Raw genomic sequence first — 19,089 nt, forward strand, 5'->3', positions numbered from 1 at the left:
CCTAGAGGCATGGCATTCATCCACAAACTCCATCAACAAACACATCGACCTGGACCCAATATGCCAACCACTACAGCGGACAGCTGAAACTGACAACCGGAAGCGGCAGGGACAGACCACTATAAACACCAGAGGAAACATCAAAGAAGCGCTTCGCAGGAGGCTCCCAAGCACTGATGATGTCGCCTAGCCAGGGGACGAAACGTTTGCAACAAAAACTTCCAGCTCGGCGAACAGAACCACAACAACGAGCACCCGAGCTACAAATCTAGGCACAAACTTTGAACCTTTACCTGTAGTTATGAAAAAAAACTCTTCAAATAATTATATAATTCTGTTTTAATGGTCTCCAGAATAAGAAATGGAAAGTTTAAAAAGTAGGACCCGTGTAACTGAGCAAGTAGTAAAGTCTAAATCTGGGTTACTTGTATGTGTGTGTGAATGCATGATGTGGTGAATGGGACATGTCTTCCATGGGGTAAAAGGAGTCAGATCTGCGAGTGAGAATATTCTGGCTCTGCTGATAGAGAGGCTGAGGCTCAAAGTCTTTCACTTAATTTCTTTGGGTGATGAGAGTCAATTTGTGAGGGAGCATGTTCCATTGATGCAAATGGACCAAGGCTCAGGCCTTTCTTTTATCTTCATGAAACTGAGAGGCATCAGACCTGAGGGCACACTACTTGGAGCTCAACTGTACTTGGAAAAATTGTCTAAAAGTGAAAGTCACAAGAAAGTCATGAATTGATTGGTTGTTAGCAGCTGCTATTGCGGATTGTATTTTAACTCCAGTAAGTTTGAAAAAGATACATTTCTAAGTTAGTACAGGAAAAGGGCGAATGTGGAAGCACCAAGAGGAAACTGACTTGTGAATAAAGGCAAATAATTTCTACTCACTTCGGGTTTATATTTGATAGTACCAAAAGTACGGTTTGGGTAACTAAAGTTTAAAGGAAATAAAGTCACATACATTCCTAAGGTTAGGACATGGCAGGGCACCTCAATCAAGTGGAATGCCCATCCTGTGGCACATGGGGAATTGCAGACAATTTTGTTTTGAGACTTAGTCAAAACTATATGCAGGAGGTATCACTGGCTGCACAAGCTTGAGCTTTAACAGTGGCTGGAGCATCTGTGAGGCAGGGAACTAAGTGGATAATTTCCCGAGAGGTGTTCCCACTGGAAGAAAGAGACAGACAGGAAGATAAGGAATGAGTATTGGCCAGTCACGCAAAGCGAAACAGACAGGTAGTGCAGGAGTTCTGTCCTGCAGGTTCTGTTTACTAACCAGTTTTCCATTCTGGATACTAGCGAGAGCAATGGATCTTTGAAGGAGTGCAACGAAGTGAAGTCGATGACACCATGCGTTGCCCAGCTATGCCGGAGTGGAGGAAGAAGAATGGAAGGGCACTATGAATAGGGGTTTCTTTATGATGGGAACACTGGTTTCTGGAACCATCAATGTGACTGCAGGATGTTTTGCCTCCCTTGAGTTAAGGATGCCTTAGAAGTGCTGAAGGACATGCTTCTGGTGCAGGCTGAGCAGCCAGAGGGTAAGATGCATATTGGTGCAACATTGGTAGGAAGGGGCATGTGGTCCTATAATTGGAATTTGGGGAACTAGATAGAAAACTAACAAATGGAACCTTTAAGATTTGTGTCACGTACAACTGAGTACAGCAACAGGAAGACAAGATCGATAAACGTGTGCTGCAAAGATGGTTCCAGAGGGAGGACTTTTGATTCCTGGCGGTGATGGTACCTGTACAAGCTGGAAGGATTGCATTTAGACAGAGCAGGGACTGAGTTAATTGCAGGGTGTTTTGCTAATACTGTTGCAGAGGGTTTAAACCAACTCAGCAGTGGTATAGGAATCAGGAGAGTATATCAGAAATTAATACCAGATTGTATGAAATGTTGCGAGAAACTAAGATAGAAAATAATAAATTAATAAGTGGAGTTGGAATAAGGGAAAAATAATGAAGTTGAAATCAGTGTTACATGCACAGAATATAGTTAATAGGGTTAGAGAGGTACAGGCACAGATTACCATGTGGGCCATTATAATGTGGTGATATCAGAGACCTGCATTAAGTTAGTGCACATCTGGGTGTAAAATGCTTCTGGTTACAATGTGTTCAGAAAAGATGGGAAAGTATAAAAGGAGAGAGAGGTGATATTATTGATTAAGGTGAGCACTGCAGTACTGGAGGAAGGGGATGCTTCACAGGGTTCAAGGATGGAATTGATTTGGCTGGAGCTAAGGAATAAAAATGCAGTTGCATTGCTTGCCGTAATCTTTCAAACACCATAATCTATAGAACACTAGTGGGAAAGATCTAGAGAAACAAATCTACAAGGGAGTTGGAGAGATATAAACATTTTTAGAGAGAGAGAAACATTTGAGATTTTAAAATTATCACCATTACGGTTAATTTAGAGGGGCAAGGGTTCCTAGATTGTGTTCAGGAGAATTTCTTAGAGCATTATGCCTCCAATCCAACAAGATCGGAGGTACTGCTAGACTTGATTTTTAGAATGAATTTGGCAAAGCAGATTAAGTGACATTGGAAAACAATTTTGGCCATAGAGATCAATATTTAATGAATATTTAAAAAGTGACTGGTCAATCCAGAGTAAGAATGATCAACTGGCAGAGAAAGGAGTTCGTTAGGGCAAAAAAACAGTGAGACCAGTTAGACTGGAACCAAAGGTTGGTGACAAAAACAGTAGCTGAACAATGTGCTTTTGACAGGTGTCAGGTAGTAAATACTAGTGAGAACCAAGTTGAATGCAGCACTTTTAGAAGGAGGTGAAAAAGCAAAGAAGGATTATGAGAAAAGGCTGACAGAAAAGAAAATCCCAAAGTTGTCTTTAAACACATCAGTAGTAAAAGGGTGGTAACAGAAGGTATTTGCTGATTTGCATTCATCTAAATTAAAAGTCCCGGAGTTGCATTTTGTGGATCAAACCAGGGTAGGACTTGCACAGTCAATGGTAGAACCCTGCAGAGTGTTTGTTCACTAAAGAGATCTGGGGCTACAGTTCATAGCTCCTTAAAAGTGAGGTCGCAGGTGGACAGTGGCAAAGAAGGCTTTCAGCATGCTTGTTTTCATTGGTCTGAGCATTCATTATAGGAGTTGGGATGTCTTGTAGCTGTACAAGACATTGAGGCCAAATTTGGAGTACTGCGTGCAGTTCTGGTCACCCTACTCTAGAAATGATATTATTAAACTAGGAAGAGTGCAGAAAAGATTTACTAGAGTGCCACCTGGACTGGAAGGTTTGAGTTATGTTATAAAGAGAGACTGGTTAGGCTGGGTCTTTTTTCCCTGGAGGAGAAAGTGAGGGCTGCAGATGCTGGAGATCAGAGCTGAAAATGTGTTGCTGGAAAAGCGCAGCAGGTCAGGCAGCATCCAAGGAACAGGAGAATCGACGTTTCGGGCATAAGCCCTACTGAATGCTTAAGCCCTTAAGCATACAGTATCAATGGATTCTTTAATAGGGATGGGGCCTCTCTGCTCATATCTTTTATGATAGGGTAACCCTAAGCTGGAGTACTGTTACAGTTTTGTATGCCACACTATAAAGCTGCCACAGTCTACCAGACCATAGGGCTGCTCTCTCATAAGGAAGAAGCGAGTGGTGTAATCGGAGGGTCACAATGTCTCCAATGGAAGGAGAGGTTGAGAAAGTGGGATCTTCATGGTAACCTCAGCTTGTATTGCAACATTACAGGAAGGATATGAAAAATTGCCGAAAGAATAGACATTCATGAAAATAGACTGCAGAAATTGGGAGTGTTTTCCTTGGATGTGAAAAAGCTCAAGAGAATTGATAGAATTTTCCAAAATTGTAAAGGTCCTGGACAAACCAGGTAGTATGAAACAGTTTCCAATGGTACAGACTTACTGTGTCGCAACAGAAGCAAATCTGAGGTGAAAAAAAAAACGATTTCACACAAGTGGTTAGGGTCTGGAATGCACTGTCTAGAAATCTGGTGGAGACAGGTTCAGTTGAGACATTCAAGAGGTCATTGGATGTTAATTTAATTAGAAATATTGTACATGTTATGGGGAAAAGTCAGGAGAATATCTCTAAATTGAAATCTCCAGACAGCTCGTACAGATATGATGGGCTAAATTGCACCCTACAGCACTACAGTTTTTGTGATAAAATTAGTGAGTTCCAGGCACCGATTGCAATTGAAAATTATTGCTGTGGACAAAAAAATTAGAAAGGGGGGCACTGCTTAACTTGATTTTTGGGAATAAGCTAAACCAGATAGATCAAGTGACAGTAGCAGCGGTGGGCACATTTGCCCTGAAATCCCCAAAATTCTAGGGAACGTTCAATCACAGGCAACCAATTGGAGAAATGTCGCCCTTGTGAGTGGAATAAACAGAATCTAGTCATTAATAAATAATATGAAGGTGTTTAAATCTAGGAAACTGCCCTGAGGAACTCCTCCAGTGCTGACAAAGAACTAAAATGCTTTCTTGCAACAACCGCAGCCATTTTCCAACATTAACTGGGAGAGGAGCCGAGCAGGGGAAAAACAGTGGGACAGCAAAAGTGAGAGTATCTGGAAGTAACTAAGGAACACAGTGATGATCCATCCCGAGGAAAGAAGAAGCATGGTACAGGCGAGCTGAAGCAACCGTGGCTGACTAGGGAAGTCCGGGATAGCATAAAAACAAAAGAGAAAGCATATAATGTGGCGAAGGACAGTGGGAAACCAGAGGATTGGGAACCTTACAAAGACCAACAGAGGACAACAAAAACATGGAGAAGACTAAATATGAGGATAAGCTAACCAGTAATATAAAGGAAGACTAAGAGTTTTTAGATGTTTTTAAAAAAAAAGGCAAAAGTGGATATTGAACCACTGGAAAATGATGCTGGAAAATGAGGCTAGAGAGATAATAGTGGGGAACAAAGAAATGGCTGAGGAACTGAATAATTACTTCGCATCAGTCTTCACAATGGAAGACACAAGTAATATCCCAAAAATTCAAGAGTGAGGGGGCAGAGCTGAGTATGGTGGCCATCATCAAGGAGAAGATGATACTAGAAAAAGCTGAATGGCCAGAAGGTGGGCAAATAACCTGAATCAGATGGAGTACACCCCAGAGTTCTAAGGGAAATAGGTGAAGAGATAGTAGAAGCATTAGTGGTGATCTTTCAGAAATCAGGGAGAGTCCCAAAGAACTAGAAAATTGCTAACGTGACACCCCTGTTTAAAAAAGGAATAAGGCACAGATAGAAAATTACAAATTGATTAGCCTAACCTCGGTTGTGGGTAAAATCCTGGAGTCCATTGTGAAGGATGAGATTTTTGAATACTTGAAAGTGTATGGTAAAATAAGGCAAAGTCAGCTTGGTTTCAAGGGGAGATATGCCTGACAAATCTGCTAGAATTCTTTGAGAAAGTAATGAGCAGGTCAGACCAAAGAGAGCCAATGGGTGTTATCTATGTGGACTTCAAGAAGGCCCTTGACAAGGTGCTGCACAGAAGGTGGCTGATTAAGTCAAGCACCCATGGTGTTAAAGCAAGAGGCAAGGACAGAAGCTTGGTTGTCTGGCAGAAAGCAGAGTGAGGATAAAAGGGTCTTCCTCATGATGGCAGCCAGTGACAAGTGGTGTTCCACAAGGTTCAGTGTTGGGACCACAACTTTTCACTTTATACTTTAACAATCCTAGATGAAGGAACTGAGAACATTCTGGCTAAGTTTGCAGATGATTTTTTTTTAAAAAAGGTAGAGGGACAGGTAGCATTGAGGAGATAGGGAGGCTGCAGAAAAATTTGGACAGGTTAGGACAGTGGGCAAAGAAGTGGCAGATGTAATACAATGTGGGAAAGTGTGAGGTCATGCTCTTTGGTAGGAAGAATAGAGGCATGGACTATGGGGAGAAAATGCAGGAGTCTGAAGTGCAAAGAGATTTGGGAGTTCTAGCCCAGGATTCTCTCAAGGTCAACTTGTAGGCTGAGTCAGTAGTTAGGAAGTCAAATGAAAGGATGGCATTTATTTTGAGAGGGCTTGAATATAAAAGCAGGGATTTACTTCTGAGGCTCTATAAGACTCTGGTCAGTCTACATTTGGTGTATTGTGTGCAGTTTTGGCCCCATATCTCAGGAAAGATGTACTGGCCCTGGAGTGTGTACAGAGGAGGTTCATGAGAATGGTCCCTGGAATGAAAAACTGAACATGTGAGGAGCATTTGAGGACTCTGGGTCTATACGTCATGGAGTTTAGAAGGATGAGTGGGGATCTAATTGAAAATACAGAACAGTGAATGGCCTGGACTGAGTGGATGTTGGGAAGATGTTTCCATTGGTAGGAGAGATAGTATTCAAGGGCACAACTTTAGAGTAAAGGGAATGGAGATAAGGAGAAACTTCTTCAGCCAGAGAGTGGTGAATCTATGAAATTTACTGCCACAGAAGGTTGTGGAGACCAGGACATTGAATATATTAAAAACCGAGATAGCTAGGTTCTTGATTGTCAAGGGTTACGGGGAGAAGGTGGAAGAATGGGATTGACAAACTTACCAGCTATGATTGAATGGTAGAGCAGATTTGATGGACTGATTGCCCTTATTTCTGCTCTTATGTCTTATGGTCTCTTTCCTTCGTGCTCGTTATGGCTCAAGCCACAGAATTATAGAATGATCTCTGTTCATGCTGTAATCTGTCATGTCTGTGTTGGTCCTCCTAAGGACCAGTCTACATAGTACCACCCTGACCTTCGCTCTTCTGCAGCATTTTCTTTCTTGGAGAATAGTCCCATCCTGCTTAAGCTTCTGTTAACCTGCCTCCATCAGCATGAACTCCAGTTTCCACACTTGGAAAAAAAACATAGGATGTGGACATTGTTGGCGAGGCAAACAATTATTGCCCATCCCTAGTTGTCCTTATTAAGGTGGCAATGAGCTGCCTTCTTGAATTGCTACAGTTTATTTGCTGTTCATAGACCCACATTACCATTTGGGAAGATGTTCCAGGAATTTGAGTAAGCCACACAGAAGGAGCATATTTCCAAGCTGGAATGATGAGTGGCTTGGAGGGGAAATCGAAGGTGATATTGTTTTCACATGTCTGCTGCCCTTGTCCGTCTAAATGGTAGTTGTTGTGGTTTTGAATATTTCTGTTCAAAAAGCATTGGAGAGTTTCTGCAGTGCGTTTTGTAAAAGGTACACATTGCTACTACTGAGTGGTAATGGTGGAGGGAATGAATGTTTGTGGATGTGGTGCCAATCAAGTGGGCTGCTTTATATGGGATGTTGTCAAGCACCTTGGGTGTTATTACAGCTACACTCACCCAGGTAATATGAGAGTATTCATCACACTCCTAACTTCTGTCTTGGAGATGGTGGTCAAGTTTTGGGAAGTCTGGAGGTGAGTTTTTTTTTGCTGCAGGATTCCTAGCCTTTGATCTGTACTTGTAGCCACTCTACTTGTATTGCTAGTCCAATTCCATTTTTGGTTAATGGTAGCCCCCAAGGATGTTGATAGAGGGGCATTCATTGATGGTAATGTTGTTGAATGTCAAGGGACGATGGTTAATTCTTTAATTGGAGATGTCATTTCCTGGCATTTGTTTCGCAAGAATGTTACTTGCCAATAATCAGCTCAGCCTAGATATTGTCCAGATCATCTTGCATTTGAACAAGGACTGCTTCAGTATCTGAGGAGTCATGAATGGAACTGGACATTATGTAATCGTCAGCAAACTTCTGCACTTCTCATCTTAAACTGGAGGGAGGTTCATTGAAGCAACTGAAGATGGTGTGGCCAAGTACACTAACCTGAGGATCGCCTGTAGAGGTGACTTTCAACAATTGCAACTGCAACCACAACCACCTTCCTTTGTGCCAGATATGACTCCAATCAATGATGAGGTTTTCCTGATTCCCATTGACTCCAGATTTATTATGGCTCCTTTGATGTCAAGGGCAGTTACTCTTCCCCCTACCTCTGGAATCCAGCTCCTTTCTCCATGTTTTATTAACCCTGCAATGAGATCAGGAGCTGAATGGTCCTGGCGGAACTTGAACTGAGTGTCGCTGAGCAGGTTATTGCTAAACAAGTGCTGCTGAATTGCATTGTTGAAGACACCTGCCATCAGTTTACTGATGACCTAGAATAGACTAGAGAGTGGCATTTGGATTTGTCCTGCTTGCTTATACTTGGGTAATTTTCCATATTGTTGGGTATATAATTAGCGTTTAGTCTACAGTACAATTTCTGGAATGTTGTCAAGGTATAAAACCTTTTGTAGTATCTGGTGCCTTCAACATTTTCTTGATATCACATAGTGAATTGGCTGAAGACTGTCATCTGCGTTACTGGGAATGTCAGGAAGAAGCTGAGATAGACCATCCATTCTGCACTTCTGCCTGAAAATTGTGAATGTTTGTTTGTTTTTCTTTTGAAACTTATGCTGGGCTATGCAATTTATTGAGGATGGGAATGATTTAGGACATTTTCCAGTGAGTCGTTTAATTGCACTCTTCCATTTATGACCAGATGTGGCAGTACTGTTTGGCAGGCAAGTTGACTCCTTATTTTTAGGTGTGCCTGATACTGCTCTTGGCATACCGTCTTGCACACTTCTTTGAACCAGGGTTAATCTCCTGACTTGATGGTAATGTTAGAGTGGGAAATAAAAGTTTTATCTTTTGGTTATTTGGCAATTTCACTTTATTTTTAAAATAATATCCTCATTTTAGTATCCCCACCATCCACCAATACCCACAATATGTAACCTTTCTCATTGAAAGTATTCAAGTTGCTTCAATGCAATTGTAAAATATGGTCATCAATCAAAGGAGTGATGTTGGGAAGTGATTATTTCTTTGGCCAAAGAGAGGGGGAGCCTGTGATTTAGGGCCTGAGTGACTGAAGACAGCTGTTACTGATATGAGGAAGGGAAAGGCATATACCCTGTACAAAAAAACGAGGCAAAGGAATGGAATGTTTTCGGGGAGAGGTTGTAAGGCTGGAAGTAAACAATGCAATAAAGAGATTTAAGCAAATAGAGCAGAATTTAAAATTTGAGACTTTGACAGACTGAGAACCATTAAAAAATGAACTAAATACCTTCTGCGAATTAGTACTCTGCATCTACTCTCTCCTTGCTTTACCTATCCCTAAATTCCGTTTACCCTTCTGTGATACCATTTGAAAATACATTAAATTGGGAGTGGTAGCATGGTATAACATTGCAAGACTAACAACCAGATACTCGGACTAAAGCTATGGATTCTCCATCCTGAATTGGAACTCTTTCACTGTTCCTTCACTGCTAGGTTAAATTACTGGAATTTTTCTGACAGCACTTTTGGTGTACTACACCAAACGGGCTTCAGTTGTTCAAGAAAGTAGCTCACTGTTTTATTCTTAAGGGTAATTATGGAAGGACATTAATTGCTGGCTTTGCCAATGGCACTTACTTAAAATTTAAAAAATGGGTAAAACAAAAATGTGTGCTGCCAAAGTCTGGTTCTAGTAATTATGACCTCTCTTGATCCCTGGAATGAATGTGGCCATGGATGGATGGCCATTGAAAGCCAGCTCCTCCCCTTTGTATGTAATGCTCATAACCTCCCTTTTCTAATTCTGCCCTCAAGCTGTCACTTACTTTCCCAATACCTCTTGTCTTCAGTGCTGCTGTGCAGTCAGCAACCTTGGTCTTTAAAGCTGTGCTCAGCAGTGGTTGCTGGCAATTTCATGTAGGCTGGTAAGTCAATATCCTGGGAGGTGATTGACTGAGAAGTTTGTTAAATATCCACATAAGTGCCTGATTGGTATTTGATTCAGTGGGCTTTCTCAAGGTGGGAGTAAAGAAGGGGGAGTCTTGTTAATAATAACGATACGTCCCCTGCACGTTTTAATAAAAATTGGAAAATCCTAGTTATAGAATGCAATTCCAACTGTAAGCTATGTTCCTTAACCATCTATTTCTGTCCTGTCCCTGCCTACGGTTGAATTAGACAGCCAGCAATTCTTCTAACCATGTTTCAGCTCCGTCACAAGATTGCCACTTCCAATTTTGAATATCATCTTTTTCTCCATCTCCGCTCAACTGCTTTGTAACCCACTTCCAGTGTCAGCTTTTCCTTTTCCACCCTCCATGAATCTGATTTTGTCCAACTGCTGTTTGTTTCCTAACTTACACCAAATCCTTTGCCTATTGCTCTTGTGCTCACTGACCTACATTTGCTTCTGGTTGACAAACATCTTTATTTTAAAGTCTTCATCCTTGTTTTCAAATCCTTTCAGGGTCCCTTCCCCATCCCTGACAAGTTTTATAAGCATTCTGAATCTCCACGATCCTCCAATTTTTATGCCCTGATTTTTATCATTCCAGTGTTCGTAGCTGTTTATGCAACTATCTCGGTCCTTGAAATGAGAGAAAAGATAAGAATTTATTATTTTTCTCACTAATTCAGCTTCTAGATAAATTATGGAATTATCATAATCCCATGGGTAAATAGCCAATAATGGTTTGCTTAAGAATTTGTTTCTTGGTAATTTTTCTTCTTTATTTTTATATACAGAAAATGATGAATATAAGCCTCCAGTTTGGAAATCTTACTGTAAGTACCCATTTACTTCAAATAAAATTCCAATTGGAGGATTTAATGTGGACATATGTTTGTGAAAGCAATTTCTCCAAAACTACAGTTTTTTGACATCCTTTCCCAAATTTTTTATAAAGCTGAACTTTGAGGTTCTAAGGTAGCCCATAAGTGAGTGTTTTTTTGAAATCTATTCAATTGTGTTTAGGAAGAATATAGTTCTGGATGTTGTCATGTACTTTTGTACTAAAGTGAAGAGAAATATGATAAGTTGAACTTTCTAACTGAAGTACTGTATTGTAGAAAAATACGATCAATTTTGAACAGTGTCTTACAGTACTTTCAATAATTGTGTATAGATTATCTGAAGACTTCTGAAATCTTAAAGTCTTGGTAGCTCAGTAGCTGTAGTGGTACAACACTCGACTTCCAACCAGAAGGTCACGAGTTCAAGTCACAGAACTGCCTCTCACTGGAACTCACTTGCCTCAGTTGGGTGAGTTCTATGATTTATCAGCTGGGTCTTAAGTGAAGTGCCAGTTATAAACTAAGTGTACGAATATTTGAAGGAAGATTGTGATGGAATGTTGCTACTCCAACTTAACCTTTTCATACATTAATGATTGGGGTAAAATATTGACCATGATATTGAGCAAATTTAAAGTCCATCTTTCATATTTATTGCTTGAAGGGGGATGCATGATAATAAATTGAGCTTTTGGTAGGTCAAGTGTGTGCGTGTTGAGGAAGAATTAAAATCTTTGTGTAGTTAAGTACTATATCCAAGGTGGTGGACCAGCACAACAGATTTACTGTGGGAGTTTTGCAGGTTGGTTTGACCCGCATCTTGATCTGATTTCCTGATCTTGGCTGAGCTGATACAGGAGGAGGTTAAGACACTTGATGCTCCTCAGAATCAATTTGAAAGGGAGATATGGTTATCAACTGTGATTAAATCTATTCCTAAACGTATCATCACGTGACTTAACTCCATGCTTCTATTATTAGCTGGTCAATGTATTCATTATAATGACGCACTGCCTTTCTTACCCTATTGGAAAATAAAATGACTCCTTCCCCAATTCAATGATGCCTAACTGTCAGTCAAACAGGCAGTTTTTTTTCAATTTTCAATATTTTTGTGTCTAGGAAAGAGAAATGTTCAAAGAAAATTTCGAAACAATTGATTCCTCCTGATTCTTTTGGGGTCATGCATAACAGTTCCTGGAGATTGATCTTCAATTCGCAGAGGTTCAAGGCTGATCCTGGAGGACTAACAATCCTAAAAGGGGATCCATTTGAAAAAGGGGTCATTTCATCACAAACTCTTTCAAAGTAAAAGGAATTGGAAGCCGTTCTCTTTGCCTCTTCAGAACAGAACAGGGAAAAATTCCACTAAATGTAGGAATAGCATGAGATTTCAGATGCAAAAACTCTCTCAAATTTCTCCAGTACAAGACCCATAAAAGGAGATTAAACTTAATGAATTTTGAGCATTTTCAATAGCAATTTTTAATCTAATGTAAATAGTTCTGCGATAACACGGTAGATCCGTTCTTGTGCAATCCCATGTTGTTAAAAAAAAATTGTATTATAGAAGCGCCATTTAAACTAATGGGTCTGGAATCGCATTGTAGCCAATGCATACTTTAAAAATTTGTGCTTTAGAAACAGTGTCCCCAATTCCTCAATCATGTTATAGCAAATTTGTATTAATGAAACACGCATTATAGCACAACTATCTGTACAAGTTAACTTAGAATCAAAGTTGTGGAACATATCTACTAATTCCAGTAGTGTATCCACATGATTTCCTACTTAATGTGAAAATTGAAAAAATACTCTTCTTCAATGTATCACAGAATCACAAACCACAGAAGTGTTACTGTGCAGAAGGAGGCCATTCAATCTATTTTCTCTGCACCAGCTGTCCAAATAAGCAGAATGACTTAATGGCATTTTTTCATGCCCTTTCTCTGTACCCTTCCACATTTTAAAATTAAAAACCATACACTAATATCCTCCTGAATGCCTCAATTGAAACTGCTGCCACTGTACTTCTAGGCAGCATGAAAATTGTTACGATCCAGCGTGGGTGTTAGCTTTAAAGAAAATCTGAACACACTGAACTACACAACAAGACTTCATGTTTTTAAACAAAACACCAACTTGCTAGTGTCATTTAAATTCCATTAATAAATCTAGAATTAAAGGCTCACCTCAGTTATGGAGATTATAAAACAATTGTCAATTGTTACAAAAGCCCATCAAGTTGATTACTATCCTTGAAAATATTTTCTTCTTAATTCAGTCATGGGATGTGGATGGTGATGACTAGGGCAGCATTATTGGCTATCTCTAATTACTCTTAAAAAAAGGTGGTGAGGTGCATTCCTGATCTGCTAGAGTCTTTAGGGATTAGTGACATCCACAATGCTGGTAGGGAAAGAGTTTCAGGCCATTAACTCTAACAGTGAAGGAGCAATGAAATGGTTCCAAGTCAGGATGGTGTATGGCCTGCAGGGGATCTTGCAAATGGTGCTGTTCCAATGATGCCCTTTTGATTGGGCAGGTTGTGGGTTTGTAAGTTATGGCTGAAGGAGCCTTGGTGAGTTACTGTGGTACATTTTGTAGAGGTACACACTGTTACTACAGTGCATTGAGATAGTGAAGGGAATGAATGTTGAAGATGTTAGGTGGGGTGCCAATCAATTAGGTTGCTTTGTTATTGAAGGTATCGAGCTTCTCAAATTTTGTTGGAGCTGCAGTCATCTAGGCAAGTAAGAGTTTAATTATACACCTAACTTATACCTTGTAGATGGACAGACTTTACGGAGTTGGGAGGTGAGTTACTTGCCACACAATTCCTAGCTGTGTATTTATATGGCATATTCAGTTCAGTTTCTGATCAGGATAATATCCAGGATGATGATGATGGATGATTCAGCGATGGTAATGCTGTTGAACATTGAGAGATATGGTGAGATGTCTCTGGAATATTGCATGGTACTTGTGTAGTATGAATCTATTTGCCACTTGTTAGCCCAAGCCGGACATTGTCTCTTTCTTACAAATATCACTCCTCAGATAGTGAAGCAATTGATGCATCCGTTGTGTAATCACGATCCTAAGGAACTGGGGCTCTTGTGGTGCAGTGATAGTGTCTCTACCTCTGAGTCAGAAGGCCTGGGTTCAAGTCCCATCTGCTCTAGAGGTGTGACATAACCCAACAAGACAGGTTGATTTAAAAATATCTACCCTGAGGAACTCCTATACTCACGCTCTAAGGCTGCCATGATTTACCACCATTTTCCTTCATGCCAGGAATGTCTCTAATCAGTACAGCATTTTCCTCCTGATTCCCATTGATCTTTGGGCTCCTTGATACTGTACTTTGTTGAATGCCATCTTGATATCATTGATAGTCACTGCGGAGTCCAGTTGTTATGCCCTTGTTTGAACCAAAGCTGTAATGAGAGGAGGAGCAGAGTGGCCCTTATGAAACGGAGTGTCACTGAACAGGTTATTTCTTTGCAAGTGCTACCTGATGACACTGTCAATGACCTCTTCCATTACTTTGATGGAGAATGAACTGGTAGGGAAGGTAATTGGTTGGATTGGATGAGTGCACAGGACATATCTAGATCATTTTCCACATTGTAGATTTGATGCTAGTTTTCTAGTTATACTGGAACAACTTGGTTAAGTGTGGCTAATGCTGGAGCACAAATCTTCTTCAGTATAATTACCAGTATATTGTCAGGGCCCATTGCTTTTCCTGTAAACAGTGTCTTCAGCCATTTCTTATTATCACCTGGTGTCTATCAAATTTTTGAAGGCCAGGACCTGAGATGCTAAGGTGGGAGATGTTTACATTTACTGACTTGTGTTTAAACTGACCTGCAGTAAAATGATTTAATCTTAACTCTGCAATGGCTTAACATCATCATCCATTCATGGGCAATTAGGGATGAGTAACAAACTTTGTCATTACCTGTAATACCCACATCCCATGAAACAAGAAAACAAATTAAAGTTAATAAAATTAACAGCATTACTTATGTCCACATATGCTTTGCCATTGAGTTACTTATTTTCCACAGGAATTTTCTGATGTGTTACAATATCTTAGTTATTTATTTCAGTAGAGACCATCCAAAAATATACCAAACTCCTCCAAAAACTGCTTTAGTTTTAGTCTGAGTAAAGCTTTCAATTACTGCCATTCACTGTGAATACCCAAGTCTCTGGTTCAGATTATCTTAATGTTTCCAAACTCTTCTGACTTGTTTTCTTTTGCAACAAGACTGTGAAGACCACTATAAATCCTTTGCCAGCTTCAAAGTGGGCAATCTTCAAGCTTTTTTTCTCTCCCCTCATGAAATCTAAACTTAGATTAAGTCGTAAACCGATGGTGTCCCCTGTCGAACACTCAGATCCTGTGAGGACCAACTGGTGGAAGTATTCAGACGTCTTCAACCTCGCCCTTCTACGAACTGAAGTCTCCACCTGCTTCAAGAAGACGAACATCATCCCAGTACCTAAGAAAGCACATGCACTGTGCCTTTGATTACCACCCAATGGTAATAATCGTGAAGTGCTTGGAGATGCTGATCATGACCCACATTAACTCCAGTCTCCCACTCTGCCTCAATCCTTTACAATATTTCTACTGACGTAACAGGTCCGCAGCAGATGCCACATACCTAGCCCTGCACTCATTCCTGGAACATCTGGTCTACGTGGACATCTAAGTCAGATTCCTGATTGTTGACTACAGCTCCACCTTCAACACCATTTATTCCTTCCAGACTGATCTCAAAACTCTGAGACATTCATCTTGATTCTGCCCTCTGCAACTGGATCCTCAGATTTCTGACCCACAGACCAAAATCAGTAAAAATTGCATGATAACAATCAAGACTGGAGCCCCCCCCCCCACCAAGGATGCGTCCTCAACTCCCTAGTGTACTATCTATACACCTATGACTGTGTTGCCAAATTCTGAACAAATGCCATCTACAAGTTTGCTGATGCCATCACTGTAGTAGGGATATCTAACAACAACAAATCAAAGTACAGAAGTAAGATAGAGGGCCTGGTGACGTGTTGCAATAAGAACAACTTCTGTGTCAGGCAAACTAAAGAACTAATCATTGACTTCAGAAAGAAAGGAGGAGAACCTACCCTCATCTATATCAATGAAGCTGAGATTGCGAGGGTGGAGAGCGTCCAGTTCCTCGGAGTAACGATAACCAACGATCTTTCTTTGACTTCCTATGTAGATGCGACAGTCAAGAAGGCACAATAAAGCCTCTTCCTCAGGCAGCTCAGGAAATTTGGTGTGTCCATAAGGACCCTCACCAACTAGATGCACCATTTGAAAGCATACTGTCTGCATGCATGATGGCATGGTATGGCACCTGCTGTGCCCTGCAATGTACAAAACTATAAAAGGTGATGTGCACAACCCAAACTATCATTGAAGCCAACCTTGCATCTATGGACTCCATTTACACAGCTCATTGCCATGGAAAGGCTGCAAACATCATCAAAGACCCATTGCACCCCAGTAATGTTCTCCTACACCTTCTTCCTCCAGGCAGGAGATACAGAAGCTTGAACATATGTATCAGCATGTTCAGGAACAGCTTCTTCCCAGCTGTAATTAGACTGATGAATGGGCTCTAGCATCAAATAATGCAGATCTTACTAACATTGATGTCACCTAGTGCATGCTCTGTACAATGTAATCTGTATGCCTCAAGTTTTTTTTTACAACTGTTGAACTGTACACCCTTGCTTACTATGGTCTGCCTGTACTGCTTGTAAACAAAGCTTTTCACTGTATTCAATATATGTGACAATAAAACAATCAATGAAACATGGTTAATGAAATGAGGTTTTTCTCTGCATACAATGTAGGGCTAACGAATTATTATTTACTTTGGTTATTTTCTCTCTGTGACCTACAAACTGCACACAACAGGTTCAAATTGGAACCAAAACTTTCAGCAATCGCCCTGATCATTTGAAACCAATGAATCTCCCTAAGATCCACCCATCTTTATGACAACATGGCATACTCTGTGACATACTTAATCTAAAGGTCAGTTTGTGTATCACTCATTTAAAATTCATTCTTTAAATTGAAGAAAGAAATAGGTTTTGCAATCCTTCAGGGTTTAACAAACGAACAATTTTAAATTAATTCAGCTCTGGAAAACAAAAAACATCCCTCTGGACTGCACTTACTCCAAAGATTGTACATGTAAAGCACTTCTTTAGTTAGGTAGGCCACCTGTTCATGATCTTAACTTGCAAGCTGTTAATGACCTTGTCTTTCACACTGTTAACCTCTTAAGTCAATGTGGGAGCAGCAATTAAAATGTAATAAACACTAAGCTTGTTTTAAATTTTATTCACCCCTGGGTTGCTCATTGGATTCCCCATCAGATGCCTTCATTCTACATTTGAAACTTATTTCTTTAAAGGTAATATCTAATATTAATAGAATGTGAATAATAAAAATAAAATATTGTGGATCATGGATGCGTGAAATAAAACCAGTGCTGTAGAAACTTAGGAAGTCTGGCAGTATCTGTGGAGAGAGGAATAGAATTAACATTTCAAATCCAGTATGACTCTTCAGTACTTCAATAAATCATGAATTAAGTAATCACAACAAGATATTAATTCTTGAATTTACATTTTTCTTATTGGTTTTGTTTTAAAAACTGAAAAAAGATGTAAGTTTTAAATTCCCACATACTATGCCTAAATTTGGTTCCATCAACCATGGTGCCACTTTCATTTCAGAATAATCTTCTCTAAAGATGATGGTTACGATTTGCTACAGATGAGTCTGTAGCTGTTATGTAGATATTTCTCACTGTGAAGAAAATATTTTATACAGGAAGCCAATTCTATTGCAGCCTGCTATTGGCTGAATCATGAGCTGTCCAAATGATCCACATGTAGGTAGTGATTACAGATAAGTGTCTGTGTTCAATTCCTGTAGCTCAGTGGCTCCAAAATTTTATTCTAATGTTTGCTTCAGACATGATATCTCCAAAGATTTACTCTGGGGTTATATGAGGTCTATTGAGTGGGAATGGTGAGGGTACAGTTGCTGAGGGGTGGAGATGGGGAAGCTTCAGTTGCTGAGGCTTGGAGGAGAAAGGTGGCTTCCAGTTGCTGAGGAGAGGAATTGGGAGGCTTCCAATTGCTGAGAATCATGACTGGTGGCAGGGGGACAGATGAAATAAGCCTTGGTCATGCTGTTTCAAAATGTAAAATATGCATTTATTATCGTTGAAGCTCCACTCAAGCCTCCGATAGGAGTTGTTCAGACCATGTCTGCTAATGGGAAAAGAAACAGTCATCTAAAGCAACCCATTAGCTGTTAGGAAATTGTCCAAGTTCCATGACCGCTAGTGCAGCTAAAGAGCTTGCAACCCTGTAGTTTCATGCCCCTCTCCTTCCCCAGCCCCACCCATTCAGAGTTGTGACTCTCACTTTGGGTGGTCCTACTCTCGCTATTTTGAAGCTATCAGAAATGTTGGAAAGCTGTGAAAAAACCTAACTAGTGCTCAGTGGAGGATTGGATTGTAAACGGTTTTAAGTCTAAGTCCGTAGTGTAATTGTGCTGATTGTTATCATTTTAGAATTCTCATTTTCCTCTTGACAGAATGCCAACAGAGACCTCTGTTAGATTCTGAATTTTCCATTGATTAAAATGAACTGGATTAGCCCTTTGTAATAGAGCAAAATCATTCTGAAGGCATAACGTGAGGCATATCGGAGATTGTGAGCACAATGCCTAGAAAATAACCAAAACAGATCTATTTCCTAACTACTTCAGAGGGCTATATGTTGAGACTCGAGTGCTGTACTCCTTGTAGCCTGCATTTATCTTAAAATACAAATATTGCTGCTTAAATGAGGTGCTAGATTTTTTAGAGACAAGGTAAACAAATGATCAAATCTTGTTGACTTTAGAAACCATTTACAAATTATTTTGCTTTTACAATTTGATACTGAGTTATCCTGTTTATCCTCCTTTTCTAACCTATTTAACCGTTGCTAATTCTGTACATCAGTTGTATTTTTAAATATAATTTAACACTGGTTCTTCACTTCCCACTTTCCAGTGTATCAGTTACAACAGGAAGCTCCTAATCCAAGGAGGATTACATGCACATGTGAGGTTGGTTTCATATTGACTGTGTAACAATGTAAATTTTTGCTAGATTTACAGTCAAGTAATGTCTGTTTTATTAATTTATTTGAAATTACAGTACTTCAAACTATTTAAAAATTCAAAGGTAACAACAGTTTAAGGCACAATAGATTATTAGATTGTTTTCCAGTTTTAATCAAATTTTCATTGATTAAATGCTTGCATATTGAACAAATTTGGTCTGGCTCCTAACTAGGCCCATGTGATTACAGGTCTGGAGCACAAATAAGGATGGCCTGCATGATTTAGTGGCAAAATTGACAGAA

The 19,089-nt window shown here is 39.9% G+C and overlaps 1 protein-coding gene across 6 annotated transcripts in view; it reads left to right on the forward strand.

Moving 5' to 3' along the window:
• The window catches only part of chn1 (chimerin 1), a 226,427-nt gene that overhangs the window by 2,857 nt on the left and 204,481 nt on the right, over positions 1-19,089 (forward strand). For 3 of the 6 annotated variants that reach the window (XM_043693571.1, XM_043693573.1, XM_043693576.1), the window contains exons 3-4: positions 10,561-10,599; positions 18,735-18,790. In XM_043693571.1, coding sequence (XP_043549506.1) covers positions 10,561-10,599; positions 18,735-18,790 — 95 coding nt within the window. Of the gene's footprint in view, positions 1-10,560; positions 10,600-10,994; positions 11,078-18,734; positions 18,791-19,089 lie in introns of those variants that run through there. The other 3 variants (XM_043693572.1, XM_043693574.1, XM_043693577.1) reach the window with 2 other exon arrangements.

This window comes from Chiloscyllium plagiosum, chromosome 7 (genome assembly GCF_004010195.1).
Source record: "Chiloscyllium plagiosum isolate BGI_BamShark_2017 chromosome 7, ASM401019v2, whole genome shotgun sequence".
NCBI classification, from domain to species: domain Eukaryota; kingdom Metazoa; phylum Chordata; class Chondrichthyes; order Orectolobiformes; family Hemiscylliidae; genus Chiloscyllium; species Chiloscyllium plagiosum.